At 41.4% G+C, this 20,488-nt stretch overlaps 1 protein-coding gene across 7 annotated transcripts in view; it reads right to left on the bottom strand.

Moving 5' to 3' along the window:
• FHOD3 (formin homology 2 domain containing 3) overlaps positions 1–11,037 on the bottom strand; it is a 375,703-nt gene extending 364,666 nt beyond the window's left edge. For all 7 annotated transcript variants that reach the window (XM_041408064.1, XM_041408058.1, XM_041408059.1 and 4 more), the window contains exon 1: positions 10,555–11,037. In XM_041408064.1, the coding sequence (XP_041263998.1) occupies positions 10,555–10,719 (165 nt within the window). In that variant the 5' untranslated portion in view covers positions 10,720–11,037. The remainder of the gene's footprint in view (positions 1–10,554) is intronic.
• Positions 11,038–20,488: the final 9,451 nt, after the last annotated feature.

Genomic DNA, 20,488 nt, shown 5'->3' with positions numbered 1-20,488 from the left:
ACACATTCAAGTGCTAACTCTTAATTTAAAATGTTACACTCTTGCTGTGCTTTTAATCTTCAGGAGTCACATTTTTGGGCTTTTCCCATCCAACTATATGTATATATCTTTTTTAAAAAATTTTTTTTAAATGAACCTTGCTGTGTAACTGACAGGATCAGACTTAGGACCTACAGGACTTAATGCTTTGAAACTATCAAAACAAAACCAGGTGACACCACAATGCAATCACTTATTCTCTAGGACATAGTTAAATGATTCATCACACAGTAAAGACTTTTGTACACTAAAACTATGGCTGAATACTAATCAATGATGTGAGGAAGCTTACGGCTGTGTTCCATTACCAGTTTCCCAGGACCAATAATTTCTTTTGATATAGCCTCTGAAAAGTAGCCCAAACAGTATCCTAGTCCTCTTAATCTTTATACAAATGACCATTAGGAAACACTTCCTTCAAACCCCTTGATGAAAGAGAGAAAAATACTAAAAGGAACACATACCTATTCTAGGACTTTCAAGCTAAACACATATAAATTATGGGCACATCTAATTAGCAAAGAAAGAATTCTGTGTCTTGAGATAATTCTCTCCATTATAACAAGCTCCCAGATTTCAAAATTGCTACAGGTGGTCATTTCTCCAAAGGGCACATTTTTGAGTGCTGATCACTTTTCTTTAGCAAGATAAAATGAAGGCACCAAAATCCAGATTCAGAGTCTCTAAACAATAAGTTCAGAAACTCAAAGATATGGGCACACCCTAGGCTTAACATAAACTCACACTGATAACTGGTGGCTTTTTCATCCACATTTCAAAACTAAACCAAACTAAAAGCATAATTCAGGAGCATCTGAACTGAGACACCCATCTTAAGCCTCAGAAACTACACTTCTTTAACTTCTAAAAGATGAGGATTTTCTTCCACCACTTTCCCCCACAAGTCTCAGCTTTGTCAGAAAAATGAGTCATTTTTCTTCCCAGACAAGGCTCAGTCTAGAAGAAGCATAACAACAGTAATGCACACATAAGGCAGAGTAACTTCCAGTAACACCACCATACAGTAGCTGAAACAATACTGCAGACAAATTGACTTTTTAAGTAAGTTAAAAAAAAGCAAAAATTGAAATCAGCATCTAAACAAGAACACATTACTGTCTACAAGGCAAGTATAACAAATCTAAGTGCATTAATTGCAGTTATTCAAGCTCACTTCTGTGCAAAAATAAGGGGGACATAACAAGTAAAATAATGAGCAATACTACAGTATAAAGTGAAGGCTGTATATGAGACACTACAGGAGTGCTCAGGTCCCAGGCAAACACAACTGTGGCTACTAACCCCAGAAGGGCTGCATTTTTTTCTGCCTTGTTTAGTCACAGACAAAAACACCTCATGTATTATAATCAAACCAGAACAAAAAAAAACCACAGTAAGATGAGAGTCCTTCAGCTGTGACCAGCAATAATCATTGCAATGCATTAATCATTTAGAATGCTCATACAGGATAAATCGGTCATGTCTGTCTGAAATAAAATACACTGCTCTTCCACCTGTGAATGAAGCCTGCCTGCCTTACTTGTAGTCACTGGGATTACAGGTTGCTTGCATTTATAACCGAAGCTCAAATCAACTAGTATCATGTTAGAGGACTTGAAAAAGAATGATGAAAAAACTAAAATAACACATGTAGAGACTGAAAAGCACAAACACTGTAATTTAGCAGCACCTTTTCTTCCTCAGTAACACATTTTGTTTACAAAACACCTACTTTCAAATCACATTACAATTTCCTATAAAGATGCTGATGAAATGTGCCTCATGAGGGGGAACTTCTGAAATTCCGAAAGCCTTAGGACCGGCACAGTTTCATTACGAGACATACATGAATTTGCATCTCCTTGGCACTCACCACTATAAAGCTTCCCAGTCCCTACACCTTTTTGAAGGTGACCAACTTTAACAAAAATAAGTAAACCCAAACGAAAACACAAAGAAAATCCTGCAAATTCACTTACTTTTTATAGACAATAGTCAGACAATGAGGTCCTGCCTGCCTGTGAGACAGGGCAGCATAGAAAAATCTTACAATTTTAGGAATCTGAAACAGGTATCCTTAATTCTCTGCCTAGCAAACCCAGAAGGGTCTTCCATAACAGGGACACCAAGACCTCCTTTAAAGAGGGCAGAGGACTCAAGATTTTCACAAGCCAAGTCCCTCACAATGCTAGAGCTGATGGGGAAAATAACAACCCTTTGTGTGTGGAGTCAAAGGTCATGCTCCAGGGCCAGCTGCTGCAGTATGGGAATAAACAGAGCGCAGATATGTGTTTTATTCTGATTTCTTCACTACCCATAAAATGCCAAGTCTTTCCAAGTACTACAAGTCTATTAATGTCTACCCCCTAGCTAGAATGGGTTTATCACTGGCACTTGGAGCAAACTCAAAACCTTAATTCCACACTGAGAAAAAACAGGCACAAGACCCCTTTTGGCATTTCACTAGCACAGATGAGAGTCCTGTTGGTTTCCTGATTGCACACTCCACTATTATGTTCTTTCCTTGCAAGCCTTGCAGCAATGAAGTAAGAAAGTAGACACAATGTGCTTTTGCAACTAGCTTTACCTGGCATGTGACACTCAGATAAGCAACCTGGCTAGCACAGCTGTGAGAGCTACGAATGCCTTCTTTGCCAGCCCCCAAATCATGCCAGGTGGTTCACACTGAACATGCAGAGAAAGCCCACCAGAGAGAGTCCAGGGACTTCATCTTCTCCTTGTCAGTAACAAAGCCATCCAAAAAAAACCTAAACACAAAACCCGCAGGCACCTCACCAGCAGTTGGTGTATCTACTTTACCTCCAATGCTGCTACTTGTGGCTGCAATAGTATATTTACAATTCTAAAGAAAATACTGATTTTCTCAATTTCACTTACAAAGCTTGAAGGGCTCATTAGCAAACCTGAAGCAACTAGCTTTAAGGAACAGCACTGAAATGCCCCTCATTTTTATGTTTTAACCAACAAAGTTACTTAAAATTATCTTTTTAACTGGCATAGTCTGTAGCTTCTAGAAGAGACCACAACACAGAAACCAAGATGAAAGTAAACTTACTTTCTTTCCTAAATAGGGCAATACAAGCTATGTGTAAGTGCATTTTATTCCAATATAATCATGCATGTTGTGTACAAGAGGAAGAGTGTATTGCTTTATCTGTATCACTAGAGTTAAAGCAATACAACTGCACAAGATACAGCTTACTACTTTTGTGGCTGATGAACTTAAAGCTTTAAGCCATACACAACCCTCCACTACTGCATGTAATCACACATACTTGGCTTTACTTTGTATTACAGCTTGTTTATTTATGCAGCTTCTTCATATCATTCTGATACTAAGAGTTTAATTGTTAGTAAACACAAGAGTTTATTGGTTAGTAAACACAGTAAAAGACAACACTGTTTCATTATTTCAAGTATATATATTTTGTCATATAAACACCTCTAGAACTACAAGTAAAAGAAGACCAAGCTGCTTTTCCAGTCACCCCAATCCTTTCTGTTCAGCCTAACAATCACTACCATGTTAAATGATGACCAATATGACCAAAAGATTAATAATAATGTATTGCCCACATTTAACGATAGCAACTAGGCATGCAGGACCAAAATTAACAATTTTCCAGGATTCTGTGGAATAAAATAAATATCCTCCTCACAAAACAGATAGAGGATCAGTTGAGAAGTATGACTACTAAAGTCAAGTAGTCATACTGAAAGCAAAGGAAAAGGTCAGAACGTTTGTTGTTTTTTTTTTCTTTTAAAGCATCCTTAAAATGCTGGGAATGACAGAATTACTTAGTTTTAACTTGGAAATTGGAAACAGCTATGCATTTTTGTGGTATATAAGTGTTAAGCTGATGATGTGGACACTGAACTTCCAAGTCTTCAATAGTTTCATATGCCAGATAGTTGCAGACGTTTCTAGGTAGCTGGGCCTACTAGAGAGCTCACTGCTACTATTGTCCCAACTTGTTCCACTGCTAAAAATATGTAACAACATTCCTTGTGTATTATTAATAACTGCAATACAATATAAAGTTAATATTAATATAACGCAATCCAGGTTGTGTGGAAAGTGATGACAGAGGTGTAAGTAGCTGGCACTCTTTCCTCTGAGCTGGTAATTAAGTAATATCTTAGCACATGGGTTCAGCCTACTGAAGCAGCCTTTACCCAAGGAGCTGTATAGCCCCAGCCCAGACCACTTTTTGTCACTCAAAAAAATAAAACACTCTTTGAAAGAGTAGAGGTACCAACCTGTCCTGGCTGAATTCCAGCCAGAGAAATGGACTGTATAACCAAGTAGGGTTGTCACCAGTGACAGTGTGATGGATGGGTTATTTACAGCCTGGCTGCCTTGCATACATTTGCACAAAGGTTGTAACGCTCATCATCCCAACCCAGTGAGTGAGATCAGACAGAAACAAAAGGGATTCTCATTTAGACCCTAATTACTGGCAAGGTAGGATGGCTAGGTGGATGCACCAGGAAGTGAAAACTCTTCTAAAACATTGTGAGAACTTCTGCTCTTATTTAGAACACAGGAAAAAAGAGGAAATTGCAATATGCCAAGTCCTACATCACTGACTATTCCTTTACCAACATAGATATGAACTGCAGTCATCTTAGTTTCTTGCTCAGTTAATCCACTAGTAATCTTTACACAAGAAGAATTTGGATAAAATGAGGTATCTACAAACCAGTTTTAAGTGCAACTATTAAAATTTGGAACTGCAAGTACGAGACTTGTGGTAGGATAACATCAAGGTCAGACTTCTTCCTATTAATCTCCTTTCTTTGACTAAGAACCTCCAGGAAACACAGAGTGATGCAAGTTTCCAGAGGCTGCATCTGACCAATCTGTGATCTAAAAATTTAGTTCAATCCTGAGAACTACCAGTACACTCGCTCCTATCATTCCAGACATGGAGCTCTACAAAGGCTCTTGAGCTATGATCAGTCAAACTCAGTGACCTGCAAGAGAGGTGTCAAAGTCTGGAACTGAATCTCTGGGATTTTACAACACAGCTTTTAAGCCTGGATCAAACAACTGAACTGAACTGCAACTTGTCCAAACCGTAACTTGTCAGAAGAACCTTGCAAGAACTTCAAAGTCATCTTACCTTAAACTGCCAGAGGTAAAGCCAGGCATTTGACAATTACTTTGTATCTGTTCTACGGCTATTTCTTCTCCTTTGAAGGCCCACATGCAGAAGACAGTCAGCTGGTGGAGACTGAGAAGCTTTTCACAGTTGTGCTTTAGGGCAGGTGTTTATACTCCCCCAGAAAAGTGTGCTTCACACAGGACTCTGATGCAGCTTGTGCTGTCAAGTCAGGAGACAGAGCAGTATCCTACCCTGCTCTGCCCTCATAAATAATTCCCTATAAAATTCAAGCACACACGTCTGCTACAGGGTCAATCTCCTGAAGCACAGGAATTTGTCAGCTCCAGAAATACTTGACTAGAGTCAGAATACTTTGGAAACCTTCTGGAAAATACCTTTGCGTTAAATCCCCTCTTCTCTCGAAGGATGAAAAAAGGCTGATGTCCACCTGCTTCAGGCAGAATATGAAAGACCTATGGGTCTTGACAGCCCTCAACTATAATATTTTCCAGTCCTCAGCAGCAACACTTGCAGAAGATACCAGCCAGTTTCCCTTAGGTGTGGGTTCATTTTCCCTGGGAACCTGACAATATTCCAGTTTCCATCTTCTATTCTTCAGCTCTCATTAACAATATAATGACTAACCCGCTCTCTTCAGAGAACAGCTGCTCTTTACCAGTACCTACATCAGGATCAAGATTCAAACCATACTTTCTTCTTTTTCTGCCTACTGTCTGTGGACCAATGCATTATTACTTAATGCCAAGGAAACCCATGGAAGAAGAGCCAGCTGGTAGACTTACTGCTCTCAGAAAACCTGAGGCTGCTGCCAGGCTATAGCCTGGCACTGAGTTCAATGCCAGAGCTGAGCTCCATGCCAGGACACAACCAGTGGAACTACTCCTGCTATCAGTTTACATCACACCATCCCTCAGAGTGAGCCCTGGCTTAAATGTAGGGCTAAATCACAGCAGCTGAAGACGGAAACGTGGATGGTTTCTTTATGAATGAAAATCCCAAATCCCTCTAGCGCTCACTGGATTTATTTGCTTATACCACTGTTTTCTGAATGACACTGTTCCTAATTACAAATTCTTGGAAGGCATTTAAACACAGAAGTTGTCTCCAGTTTTCTCAGAGGGAACAGGAGATCAAAACAATTATCCTTATGGCACTATAACTCTCCTTTACGCCATCTCCACCAGTACCTCAAATGCATGGAAGGATTTTTTGTTGCTTTCCATTGTTACACAAAGTATTTCAATTAAGTTTTCTTGATAAATTAGGCAGTGTGATGTCCTATATAATTGTAAAGATATATTTCTTACAGAGCTGCCCAAACACTGAACACTACTGTGGCATGTGAAAACAGACTATGGCAACATACTCAGCATGCTGTAATTATGTGAATAGGTTATAATGAAGAAGATCTCTAAAAAAAGCACACCACTTGACATGAGCCATGTATATATAGCTACTCTCCTGAGCGACCCTATGTCAGCAAGTTGTAAGTATCAAGTAACTCAAAGCAATTCAAAACCAACAAACCCAATGTACTGAATTAGATTCAAAGAGCATTATTGGCATAGGGCCTGAGCCACAAATCTACACCCAGTTCTGAATTTTCCCAAGGTTCACAGAAATGGGCAAAAGGGACATCTGAAGTCAGAGTCCAAACTAGACCCAATTCTACTTCTTACAACAGACAGTAAGAGTGACCTAAAATCCTCATGAAAAATAAAAGCCAAATTCAAAATGTCACCTTAGGCAGCCAAATCAATACAGGCAAACCACAAAAGTCTGCAACGTGGCATAGTTACTCAGCAAGAATTTGTAAATGTGGCTAAAAATACTGTAACCAAATTTGCGGTGCTTCATTGTATCATCAACTAGGATGGTGTGTTATCATCTAGGACCAAATCACTCGTAACCATGGGGGATAGCTGAAACAAGCATTCCTGATGTCAGTGCCCTGCCCCATGAGGCTCAGTGTGAATGCCAGACAGAACTGAGCAGAACCCAATGAACAACAAGCTGCTGTATCCAGAGATATGGATGTAGAGAAAAGTATGTGCACAAAGAGAAGCAGGTGAAAAAACAGGCAGGAGGATACAATTAGGCACCCAAATCCAAGTGAAAGAAAGATCGCAGAGACTCATCAGTTTTCCCTATCAACCTGCTCAGGTGCTGCATGTTATTCAGGGTAGCAAAGACCATCCCAAACATTATTCTCAGAACTCAGTTTCTTAACGTCCCAGTGAACCTGCATAAGGATTTAAAACCATTGCTTCTCAGAAGACTGTGTATAGATCTAGACTTGCATCCAAACTCAAGTAAAAGTGTGAGATTAAAGAAAAGAAGCAGTAAAACCAACATGCAAAATTGAGTTGTACTTTCAAAGAACTAGAGTGAAGAAATCCTGCTCTTTGGAATCAAACTAGAACATCTGCTGGTTACAAAAAAGCTACTAATGACATACTATGACAGGTCCAAATGTCAAAGCATTTTTTGTTTACTTTTTAAATCGTTTTCTTAATAATTGTTTATAATGTTTAACTTACAATGACTTGCAGTATACAAGTTGTTTTACTAACTACAAAAATACCACCGTCACTACACTGTCATCATTACTAATTTCAAGACAGCAGTGGCGAAATCTGACCCCATTGAAGTGAGCTGGATTCCTGACATTGACTTCATCCTATCAAGTACATCCCACAGCGGTACATCATCTAAAAGATGTGCAAATCATCCACTGGTGCGAAGGCAACAAGCTGGCCGCTCTGTTCAGAGAGTAAGTGAATGTTCACCCAAATCAAGAGAAGGCAACTTAAAACTTGCTGGAAAAAAGCCTAGCACTGATCATTCAAACCTGCTGGCAAAAACACCACCAGTTTATACAACTTCATAAATTATTTAAACATTGGTGTTCCTATGCATTTCATTATCATCATCATAGAAAGGCTTGGGTTGAAAGAGACCTTAAAGTTCCAACACTCCTGCCATGGGCAGGGACACCATTTGAGGTAGAAACTCCTAGGTCAGTTTCAAGAGATACTGCTCTAGCCACCGTGATGATACTAAATGGACCCTCAATCCATTAGCTCACTAATTTTCAAAGTAATTAATCAATCAAACCTTGGATGCCTCAATGTAAACCGACACCTGAATTTTAACCTATGCTCTGCTTTGACAGCTGCATTCCTCTGAGATCAGAATTTGCCCTGATCTCTGGGTGAAATGGAGCAAAATTCTTCTTAGCCAAATAATGTTGTGATCTTCTGTTGACCACTGAATATGGTCTTGAGGAAAGGCTCCAGAAAGAATATGCCCACTTCCCAAAAAAACAAAGAAAAACAAAACAAAAAAAAAAAAACAAAAAAAAAAAAAAAAAAAAAGCCACAGAAGAAAGCAACACAAATCAGTTTATTTTACAGAATTACAGGTACAAAGATGTAATGCCGAACACAGAAATGCTGCTCTAACTGCAAGTGTAAACACGGAACTATGCTTTCATTATGATGAATAAAGGTAAACAAGTCTAATCAACCAACCCTTTTTTTTTTTACCTTGTAGAAGCCAAGAGATAGCCAAGAGACATAATTAAGGCAGAAACAGGCAGCTCTGCAAACACAAAGGTAACTGTAACCATGTAAGCAGATTTCAATGAGCTTGCCTACACCCTCACAACGGAAACAAAGTATTTGGAAGAGCCAGAACCTCAGATTAACAATTCACTGGGCCAGAACTTGCCTCTAGCAGAGCAGCGATATTTCAATAGCCGGGTTTAGAGCACACCTCTAGGGACACAGGCCATCTCCCACCCCAAGTATGTAAATCCACTTTCCAAACATTAATTAAACTTGAGAAATGCTGCACACAGAAAGACTGGGCAGGAGTGAAGCATATACAAGTGGCCATGGATTTTGGCTGGCTCCTAAGACACTAAACCAAGTTGTTGGTGGTGTTACTATAAAAAGTTATAAAAAATTCCCAGGGAAGTATTCAAACCAAAGCAAAACATAACAAAGTGAAATATCTCTGAAAATGAAGTTGAATTAACTCTAAATCCAGATTTTAAACTATCTCTTTATTTACTTCATTAGGCGTCAGAATCCATCTTGCCTTTCTTTTAATTAGCTCTAACTCAAAAAAAAAAAAAAGCCTCCCATGAAAACAATGGGACCACTCTGAATTGGGGACGACTGAGCACATGAAAACAGAATTGACCCAGCGCACCAAGAGCTTCCAAAGTTTTTGTGCTTTAGGCAGAGCTCTGTTCACTGGATGCTGTATCCTTGGCAACTATTATGCAAGGAAACCGTTCCACAAATGCAAAACTTCTGTCTGCTCCATGAGCTTTTCTCTGAAATGCTTTTATGGGGTTTTGGATATCCTTAAATCTAAGGGGACACACAGCCCTTTGTCATCTTTCCACAGGCTCCCATGAGCATAATACAACAAGTGATGTTAAGAGAGTATTTTCCTCCCACTTCATCACAGAGCAAATAAAAGTTTTACAACTTCTACTTTGTAGAAAAAAAAGAAAAAAAGTGGGCATTTTTTCCTTTCTTCTTCAGTGCACTCTGCAGAACTAATGTGCAGATACAAGATAATAATGAAAGGACATTATTATTATGTCAATCAATGGCATTGCTTTGAAAACTAAAAATTCAAGGATATTGCTTGGGTGCCTGATTTCAAGGGCAGAGCTACAAATGCCAGCACATGTATTAGAGAAAGCATGCAAGAAGAGATAGGTAAGACTTGACAAGGGCCATGCTGCAGTTCTTCGCAAGAGGGACTAGTAGCACCGATTGTTTCAAGGGCAGCAGACGCTGCTATTTTTACAAAGCCCCGGCTGGAACTGCCTGGCTCATTAAACCTCACCAGGCAAAGCCCGGGTCCTGCCGGCGCGACCGTGCCCGGCTGGCCCGACACAGCACCTTATCCCGTAGTATCCCCAGATACCCAGACAACGCTAGCGAAGGACAGGCACCGAGTACTTGATACCCAACTTGGCCTCTGGTTTGATGAGGTTTTTCTTCTCCTAGGGAAAGAATGGGGCAGCCACAGCTAAAGCAGAGGGGGTAGCTGCCCTTGAGAGCGTTTGGGAACGCAGGAGAGCAGGAGAGGGAACCCCTCCGTCGTCCCCCGGGGCCTCTCCCCAGGACTTACAGAGATGCCGATACCGCCGGGGCGAGAAACAGCGCCGGCGGAGGCACGGGAGCCGGCGGGGCAGCCCCGGGCGCGGAGCCCTGGCTGCCGCCCCGCAGGGGCCGGGGCCGCCCGCCCGCCTCTGCTCCGCGCTGCCGGGCGCCTGCGGAGAGGCCGCTGCCCTTCGCCCGGTGCCCCCCCACTCACACGCTCCTGCCCTCCCCGGTACCTTTTGCGGGGCGCGGAGGAGGCGGTGCACCCCGGCCAGCTGGGTGGCGAGCGGGATGTCCTCCCGGAAGGTGTACAGCGGCGGCCGGGTGGGCTCGGGGAAGTTGGTGCTGTTGAAGGGGTCGGTGTCATCCAGCAGCTGCACCCGGCACACCAGCGTGGCCATGGCGCATCCATCCACCGCCGCGGCCGGGCGGGCGGGCAGCGGCACCCCCAAGTCACCGGCACCGAGGTGCTGCCGGCGAGCGGCACTCCCCTCCCCGGCGCAGCCTGGCCGGCCGCCGGCAGCCTCTGCCCCCGGCTCGCCGAGCGAGCGCCGGCCGCCTCACAGCCGCCGCGCCTCGGGGAGGCGGCCCATGGCCCCTTCCCCGCCGGGATCCGCGAGTGCGACCGCGCTTCAGGCCGAGCAAGGAGGAGGCGGCGCCGGAGCCGCGGGGCGCGGGCAGAGCGGTAGCAGCAGCAGCAGCAGCAGCAGCGGCGACGGCGGCAGCAGCTCCCCCATTCCCGGCCGCTGCGCGCCGAGCGGGCAGCGGGAATGCCGTGGCCGGCACGCGCAGCCCCCAGGCCGCGCGCAGGGCCCGCAGCGCCCCCGCGCGGCCGCGCGCCGCCGCCCCGCCTCCCCCGAGCCCAGGAGAACTCCCCGCGCCAGCGGGAAGGGAGAACGCTTCCCGGGATGTCCCCCGCCTCCGCCGGCCGGGCCCGCGGCACGGAGACACGCACCGAGAGGGAGAGAAGGACGGGGGCCAGCGGGCCCGCCGGCCGCGCCCGCCGCATCACCCTTGGCTCCCGCCAGCAGGGCGCGTGTACTGAGCTCGGTGTTGCTGTCACAAACATGCCAGATGTCCGGAATCTTCAGTGTAATATTTACCCCGTTCCAAATAAAAGCTGAAAAAAAATACCCGCTTTTTTTATTAAAAAAAAAAAAAAATTTAGAAACTGACCTGTAAAGTTTTAGAAACTGACCTGTCAAGTGGGTATTCTTTAGAAACTGACCTGAAATGTGGGTATTCGACACAAGATCGTTTTCCTGTATTTGTACAAAACCCTTTCTGCCATTAGAATTGTGCATACCCGGGGTTCGTCTGGCTTCCCGGAGCATAGGGCCTGGGCAGGCTTCCCATCCCGGACAGGGGACTGCCTGTCTTGGCATCTTCGCTCTCTCTTGCCTTAGGCCTGCTCTTTCTTTCTTTCAGGGGAAAATGGGGACAAAGTGCCAAACCTCTGGGTGGGCTAAGGGCAGAGCATTGTGCTCTTTGCTCTTGGAGGTGAATCTGCACTCTGCAACCTCGTGGCTGGGATTCAGGATGCACACCCTAGTCTTCACTCTTGGGGGCATGGGGTGCAGGAAAAGAGCCATGAAATAATTCACAGGTGAAATACAGAGAACGAAGGGTGTCACCTGTGGGAATGGCTGCATTTGCACAGGCTGAGTATGCGCCCAAGGGGATGCCACATCCTTTAAAACCATGGTTTATGACTTTTCATCCTTCTTGCCTTCTGTGGGGCAAGACCTGAAGCACTGCGAGAACTGGGAGATTTACCACAGAAATGTGTCTTAGGCAAGAAAGTATGACCTCTGGATCATAGTGTTTGCATGAAGCAACAGTTTCCTCCCAGAATGATTACTGGCTTGGGAGTATTTGTCAGAACTGAGACAAAAGGGGATTTCTGTCCACACTTGGTCTGTCCTTCTGTTTCTGTTATTCTTGGGACTAACTTGTCATGGTTCAGTTTTGCCAGCAGTTATGCATATTTCCAGAAAAGAGAAGTTGTATGTGGTTGCGATTTTTGCATCTAATTAATTTAAAATTCCTATTTTGCAAAGAAATCTGTTTTCACATCTCCTCTAGCAACAGGAAGTAAGTTTCTAGAGAAAACAGTACTGCTGTATATTTCTGCTTATTTATGTTATATATTTTTGTCACCATGTGAAGTGAAGGTTAGACAGGGTGTTTTGGTTTTCTAAGTCATAATTTATTAAATTGCCATTCAACTTCCATTTTTGTAAAGCAAATTTCGATATTTGCTGCTAATCAGTGGTTAATATGAGGTGGCATAAGATTGCTATTCTTGCTATTCATTGGATTAACCTTGCTTTTTTTGTAAATTAAAATCTGGCACTTTACTCACTGCAGAGGCGTTAATACTTGGAGGGCAATTTTAAATAAATCATGGAAGCCAAGATTTTGGATAGAATCTCTGTGACATCATCAGCTTCTCTTTTGTCCAGTACTGGAAAATGAAAACAAAGGATGGCTGCAATCCTTGGAGCTAACAGAGATGGAATAACTCTGAAGCTCAACATCTAGCCACAGACTCTAAATCCCATAAGGAAGAATTAGACCTTGTATGTTATGCTCTTCTGGATTTTCAAATAAAAGATAGCCAGTGGCCTTACATTTTATGGCCAGGAAGGAAGGAAAATTACAACCATGAAAGAATTCTGAGTTAGCCAGAGCTTTTTTACAATTATTTCTTAATTGTAAACACCCCCAAACCACCATAAACCTATAGATTTCAAAATCTGGGTTTTACTTGAAATTTAATTCAATTTATACAGGTAGAAAGTAAAAAAAAATCTTCTGGATAAAACAGAATAACATTACAAGGTCATTAAGTGTGAGTGTAGAGGGAGAGATACACACCTATATTCTACATTTGAATGTTTTCCCACCTTTCTACGTATTTTTCAAAGGCCTTCTGAATCTGTAGTCTCTTCTCATCAGCCTGAGCCAGGCTGTACATAGTTTGTTCCCTCCTCTTCCACTCAGCAGTTTAAGCTTCTGCTGCAAAGCTGTACCTTTGAAAAGTCCTTTCCTCACACACTGCCTGCTTTTGCAGACTGCAGGAAAGTGCCCTCTCTCCTCTCTCTTCTCTCTCCAGATTTAATTTATTCAATGCAGCAGCTAAACCAAGGCAAGCAGCCTGACTTTGCTTCTCACTGTCCCACTACAGCCTTTCAAATAAGATGCATTTAAAAAAGACCTTAGCACACAGTCAGATGCAAACAAGCAGTCAGATATGACCTGTTGGAAGTCTGTGGCATGAGGCACTGTGGGGATTGCATCTGGAAAGACAAGACATGACAAGAACAGCACTAGTGGTGGCCTTATCCCATTCCTCATCATGGAAGGTAAGGCCTTTCCAGAGAGAGAGCGCGTTTACTTCAGTCATGCTGAACAAAATCAGCTCTCAGGAGCTCCGAGGAATCGTCAGCAAAGGTTAGGCTGCGTTCCTTGTGCCTTCATTGGCATCATGGGTTAGCCAGTCCCACTCCTGGAGGAGGCACCTGACATGGGCTGTGTTACCTGCTGACCTTGGGGTCCCCAAGGGGCATCTTGCACACCCTCTGCATGAAAACAAAGCTTGCACACTACCAAGTTCAGTTTCAAGCTCACAAATTTTTTTTGTTTGGATTTTTTTTCACATAATCATGAGGGGAAAATCCTTCATATGCACATACTTATCAGGAATGAAACATAACTTAAGAGTTTTATTTAGGACTGGTTTATTCATCTTAACTCATCCCATTATTGGCATTTCTTAGGAATACATTGTTGAATGAGTTAAGATGGTATGTCAATCTTAAATTTGAATTTCATTATTGTTGAAACCTCAATGTTAAAATAACATAGGGTTTTTTGTGTTTAATTTCCTCTTTTTTATTAAAATAAAAATATGTATTTGAAGGAAAGTTATTGAAAGCATATTTTTTAACCCAAAGACCACCCAGACACAATGTAAATGTGTATTTAAGCAGTTTTAAAAAATGATACGAGGTATCAGAGCAATTGGAAGAGCTCCACAGGAGTATTATTTTTTCTGGTAAATCATCATGTCAGTACAGATCTAGATGCATGATGATGAGATTGAATTCTAAGTATGTGAAGTGGCCAGTCCTTTGACATTATCTCTTTCTTTTTTCTTTTGGACAAATTGAATTACATTCCAAACTTCATTGTTTGAACTTAAAGCCAATTTTAGTTATGGGAGAACAAAAGCAATTTTAACTCCCATGATTTATTCACTTAACATTAATAAAGCTGAAAAACAGCAGTCTATTTGGTAATGGTAATCAAAATGGGATTGCAAACCGCTGGAATTTAAGTGTGGTAATGGAAGTGCTGACAGATCCTCTGTGTAGTGATGGGAACAGTATTCCTGCCTTATCCACACTATAATCTGTAAATAGCGCTTCGTTCTCTCAGTGAGGTGTGGAGAGTTATTTATTGTCATTGTCAGCATGGACAGCCAAATAACCTAACATACTTCTCAAAATAATAGTGTATAAGTGAAATCCAGTCTGTCACAGGACCAAAAAAAAAAAAAAATACTGTGGATTTTGGCCTTCACCATCCAAGGATCTCAAAGCGCTCAGCTACCATTAAATGTTGCCTGCTTATTGCCACCCTGCAGATGGGGAAACTGCTGCAGGTCAAGGATACAATACTAATATGATTGATTTTAAAATTTTTTTTCTGATTGCAATGGAACCCAAACTGGGTGTCATATGACTGGTTCACAGAAAACATCCACAGAGAAGCCCATAGTAACAAAAACTTTTTCTTTGGTAGCTAAGGACTTGTAATAGTCCCAAAGTTTGTCAGAGGTCTTCATCAAGCTTGAACTGCAGAATCACACATTCCAATTCTGTTGAGTAGTACTGAAAATTATTTTTGTGTGATGGCTGGCTAATACTTTATGTAAAGTAATACGGTATGCTATTAACACTGGCTAATACTGCAGTCTGGTGATGAAGCTCAAGGATCACAATTCCAAAGTCATTCAATATTCAAAGATAATGCACAGATCTGTAAAAACCAAGCCCTGGATCCATGGATCGTACCACCCCAGGAGATAATCTGTTAGATGTTCTGGTGGTCATCCTGCAGATCACTTTCTGTGCAAGGTCTTCACTTAAGGCAGCCAGGTATTAAAGATGTAATCATTGCTGAAAGGGCTAAAAAGCGAGGTTTCTATGATGTGCACACTTCTCAGTGCCATTTAATGCAGTCTTTGGTAGCACAAGCACATGTTTGGTCTCCTAAAGGACTCCTGCCTTTATCAGCATGATGACCAGGGGGTTGATTCATGCATGGAGGTGTTTTACTTCACCTTCACCGTTTGATGCTCAAGGCCTCCTGCCATATCCATTGCACGCTACTTAAACCCTGTTCTGATGACAGAACTAATTTCCACAAGAGATTTGCTCCAGCGCTCCATACTAAAATAGACAATTGCTTTGCAATCTATTTATTAATTTATTTCCATGTCGCTCCTCTGCAGAGAGAAGGTCATTTTGCCCCCCTTTGACGGTTGGAGTGTTACCAGACAAAATGGGGATGAAGTCAAAACTAACCACTGCTGTTGGCTCTTCAGTTCTGTGCTGCCTAAAACCAGTTTTCAAAACTTCTAGAAACATTATGCTTCGGAAAGCCCAGCTGAGAGTGACTCGTCTGCACAGAGGAGGAGAAAACACATGCAGTGAGACTCTGAAAAAGTTACTGGGAGTGATTTTAACTATGCACTGGAATTTTACCATGGCAGAATTTATGGGGCTTAATCATGACTTAATTGTGGGGCTTAATACCCTTACCTGAGTCCAAGCCTTTGGATTAATTCACTTTAAGTGACTCAACAAGTGAGGTGGTGATCTTGCAGAAAACAATCTTCTCTGTCACTCAGCCATGATTCTTTCTCATAAAGAAAACATGCATATCTTGTGGAGTTGTAAAGTAAGATTTGTTCTGAAAATACTTTATTCAGCACCTGTGTAAGCCTGTATATCCATGTGCAGAAATGTTTTTTTAGATTCCAAAGAAAATTCTCACTACTGTTTACTCTTAATAACTGTACATCAAACCTCCAGCCAAGGACCATCCATGCTTTATCAAATTCCACATAACTGTAATTGTTCAAGCTCTCAAGTCCCATGGATATAAGTGAGGTCACAAACATGTCTAAGGTGTATAAGGATATAAGTGTGAAACAATGAGGAAAAACAAGCATCAGTTAAGAGCTACTTCTGCTTGTGGGGTCTTTTAACATTTGTAATGTTGCAGGGCTGTAATCACACATGGTTTTTGAAATGGTGATTGACTCTCTAGAGTTGACCATCAAAATCAGAAAAAAACACATTCTTCAAATCAAAGTACTCATTTAGTCACCTAGTTAGGTCTTTTATAGATTTTCTGACCATTTTTCATTACTCTTTAAAAAATCAGAGGTTGTGTAGATTCTTCCAGGTGACATTGCTCCTTCTGGGAATTGGCTAACTAGGAGGAAGGGGAGGAAGTTGCACAGCTTAAACAATATGGCAAGGTGGAGAGTGAGAGTCCCAGGAGGGACATACAGGGCCTGTAGACAATGCTCAGATGGAGACGTTGCTGATTTGGGCACAGAAGGACTGGAAAGAAAACCTGCTAGGGGGCAGAGGGGAAGGCACAGAGTTTGCTGCCACTTTGAAAATTAATAAAATGCCTGAAAAGAGAACTGGAAGCCAGCTCTGACTTAACTCTGCCAGTGCATTGCAAGAGGAATTGGCTACAAGCATTTTCTATTTCTGCTCTGGGTTCCCCACTTTGATTTTACTGGAAATATACTAGCCTATATTCTCACACATCTGGCTTTTGAATGGAAAAGCCATTTGATCCACTTTGGAAAGCTCACTTTGGGGAAGGGGGTCAATAGAGCTTGCCTCACTTCATCTCTCTTCTCATTCTGTGATGCATGCTGTACACTAAAGGAGAACACCAGAGTGTGACAAGGGCTTGTGAGCTTTTCCTTGAGAGAGGATATGGGGAAAAGGCTATTTCCAGAAGCAAGGTGAGACTATAAAGGGCCAGTTGTCCGTCCTAGTATGGCAAATTCTTTTCAGTAGGATAAAGAATAAAGCACAGTCCTTTTTCTCCATTATAAAAGAACGCCTGAACTGAAAAAAAGCCCATAAGCATAAGATCTTACCATAAAACTCAGTTAGTCAGTCCTTCTTGGAAAATGGGAAGACACTGGCATAGATTATATTACTTAGCAAACGAATTATATTTTTATGTGTAATTTGTGTTACTGCTCCTTTAATTCTTTTTTTTTTTTTCCAAAGCAGAAAAGCTCGTGTTTCATCCACATTTGTACAGAAAGCTCTATCATTGCTTGACTAAGAAGAAGAAGGAAACAGGGATCAAGCAACCTGCTTACAGCCATGCTGTAGCTGTGGTGGCCGTTTTTGCATTTTCAGCTCAATAGAAAAAAGCACCAGACAAAAGCAGTGCAGACATTTAACAGACAGCAGCCAGGAATGCAGTGGCTATTTGCTGGCACATGACCATAACTGAGCACAACTGAAAAACTGTCAAGACCCAGTTCATTTTTAAAAGTATTCTCTAAGATAAAAATAGCATCTCCTTGAGTAAAACCAGTACATTTTGGTTTGAAATCTGAGCATGCAAAATTTGCTTTAATTTGTGTGTTACCAACAGCATTTATCCAGTGATTAATTGTTATCACATTACTTTTATCTTATAAAGTAATGCTGTTTTGCCTTGGTGACTTGTATAAGCTAAACTTTGGACATTTTACATTTTGAGTTTCCACTTTGTATTGTGGATGTTCTTTTGATGAAAATTGATCTAGAAACTGGGAAGGTTAAAATAAACAGATTTTACAGGGGAAAGTGTTTATGGAAAAAAACCCACAAATACTTGGTGTGCTTGACAATTTATCAGTCCTTTTGTCAACAAAATGAGCTTCTGCAGCTTTACAAGTTGTCTTCATAGCTGGACACTTGCACCTTAAGTTAGTTAGCTGCTAATTAAAATACTACTTAAATATATTTTCCCTAGTCAGTGCGTACACATACAACAAGTGTATTCCAGGACTGGACCAAAAATAAATATTTGGTTTGATGAAAACACAGGGGAGTGTTCATATCAACTTTTATAAACAAGTGAAGTGACTGTAGATAATCCAGCATTATTTATTTTGACGTAAAGAGTCCTATGCTGATACAAACATCCTCAATGCAAAATTACTTGTGACTGATTTCGTAAACACAAGATCACAAACATATTTCTGGGGACAGTTAAAGCAGGAGAATATTAGACTTGGTGACCAATATCACCTCCTGCAGGATGAGGAGCAGGACATTTCATATTAAGAAATTGCAAGATAGTTTATACGTACTTTTTAATGATAAACACTGTTTGGCAGATGACTTTGTATATTCCACAACAGTTTTGGTTTCAAATATTCATCTATCAGACACTTTTCTAGGTTCATATGTTCCCATAACTGTAACCAATCCCGCCTTTCTTGAATGCAGGCATATATTTGACCTCGTTGCAGTTTCACATTAAGAAGTTCCACAAGCTGAATATGGATTTTTTTTTAATCCTTCCACTTCATCATTTTGGAATTCCTCTATTTTCAATTTTCTTTAAAGCTTACATTATTAGACAGCTGCATATATATTAATACTTTTCCTTTTACAGCATTCATTGTTTTAAATAGTTTTTTCACTTTTTTTAAATTAAATTCCTTTGTAAAATAAACATGCCTAATGTTTTTTACCTCTCGTCAAATGAAAATTTTACATTCCTGTGCTATTCTGTAGTCTGTCTCTGAGCATGCTGTATGTTTGGCTTGTATTTTGGGGAGTGGAAAATTGAAAATTGGACAGAGAATTGTAAGAGTAAAAAGAACTATCTTCATAAAGCCATTGTAATGTTTTCTGTATTAGTTTTTATCCCATTTTTTATGCATCCAAATAGTTTTATTTATTAAATTTTTATCTTTCCAGCCCCTGGTGTACATAGAGCAGGAGTTTCATCTCTGTTTTCAGAGGAAAGCAATGCTATTTTCCTGGAATGGGCACAGTTACTATAGAATCTAGTAAGACTTTGTACCAGACACAGACTGCTTCTTCCAATGTACAGCAGAAACACATTGCATTTTCTAAGTTTTCTGAATAATTTGTTCTAATGACTCGTCTTACCTCATCTCTCTTGTGTACATCAATCTCCTTGTAAATTTGGTTATAAATATTTGTATGCATAGGCAAACAGAGAACTCCTGCATGCCCCTTACTTATGGGAGCAATTAAACATCCTTCTTGAGTTGCAGGTGGCCATTTTGAACGTGGGCTTTGTTGAAGTCTTACAAAATAATTCCCTACTAGGACTCTTATTTAGAGTCTCCGGCTTTTGGGGGCTGAATGGCACAAGAAGCCTGATGCCTCTGGGCCAGCGAGCTGTTTTTTGGTTTGCTACTCTAAAATGTCTTCTACCTCGGCTCTTTTCTGAGGTTGTGATTTGCAACTCAGTAAATGTCCATTTTCCTTTCCCTGAAAAAACATGAAGGGATCCCTATTTATTTAACCTGTTCTGCTGGCTAATCCTCAGACCTGTGCCACTTGACACTAGCCAGCTAAGGAGTTTGCCTTTTTGGATATTACTTTTCAAATCAGTCCTTTGGATTTCTGCTAAGGAAAAGTCCAACAAACCTGCACAGAGATTGCTTGTCTATCTCCTTGAACTCTATTTGGTTAAGAGGGAGAACAATTACACCTCTCTAACTGTTTCCTTGGAAGCACTGGCAGTGCCAGGTAGTCACAACCACCAGGCTCTTCTCCAGCAGACTCTCCACTCCTCAGTCTGCATGTTGGGCATGTGGCTTGGGCAGGGACTAGATGTTAGAAAGCTCTTGATGTGCTCTGAGCCCAAAATTTGGCACTATTCTAGTCATGTGAGAAGTTTTTTTAACCTGGTGGACAAGTCAGGCTGAATAGAACAGAGAGGCAAATTTTGTAGGATCAGTCAAAAGTCTGTAGGATGCCAAAATTCATCCCCTAAAAAAAAAGAGTGATAGCAAAATCTCCTGGAGCACTTTATATACACAGACAAATATTTCACTTTTTGAAAAAATCATTTGGTTTTTATCAG

The sequence above is a fragment of the Onychostruthus taczanowskii genome, unplaced genomic scaffold, assembly GCF_017590055.1.
Source record: "Onychostruthus taczanowskii isolate IOZ18803 unplaced genomic scaffold, ASM1759005v1 scaffold29, whole genome shotgun sequence".
NCBI classification, from domain to species: Eukaryota; Metazoa; Chordata; class Aves; order Passeriformes; family Passeridae; genus Onychostruthus; species Onychostruthus taczanowskii.
The sequence above is the reverse complement of the archived record's forward strand: the minus strand, read 5'-3'. Positions and strand labels throughout refer to the sequence as shown.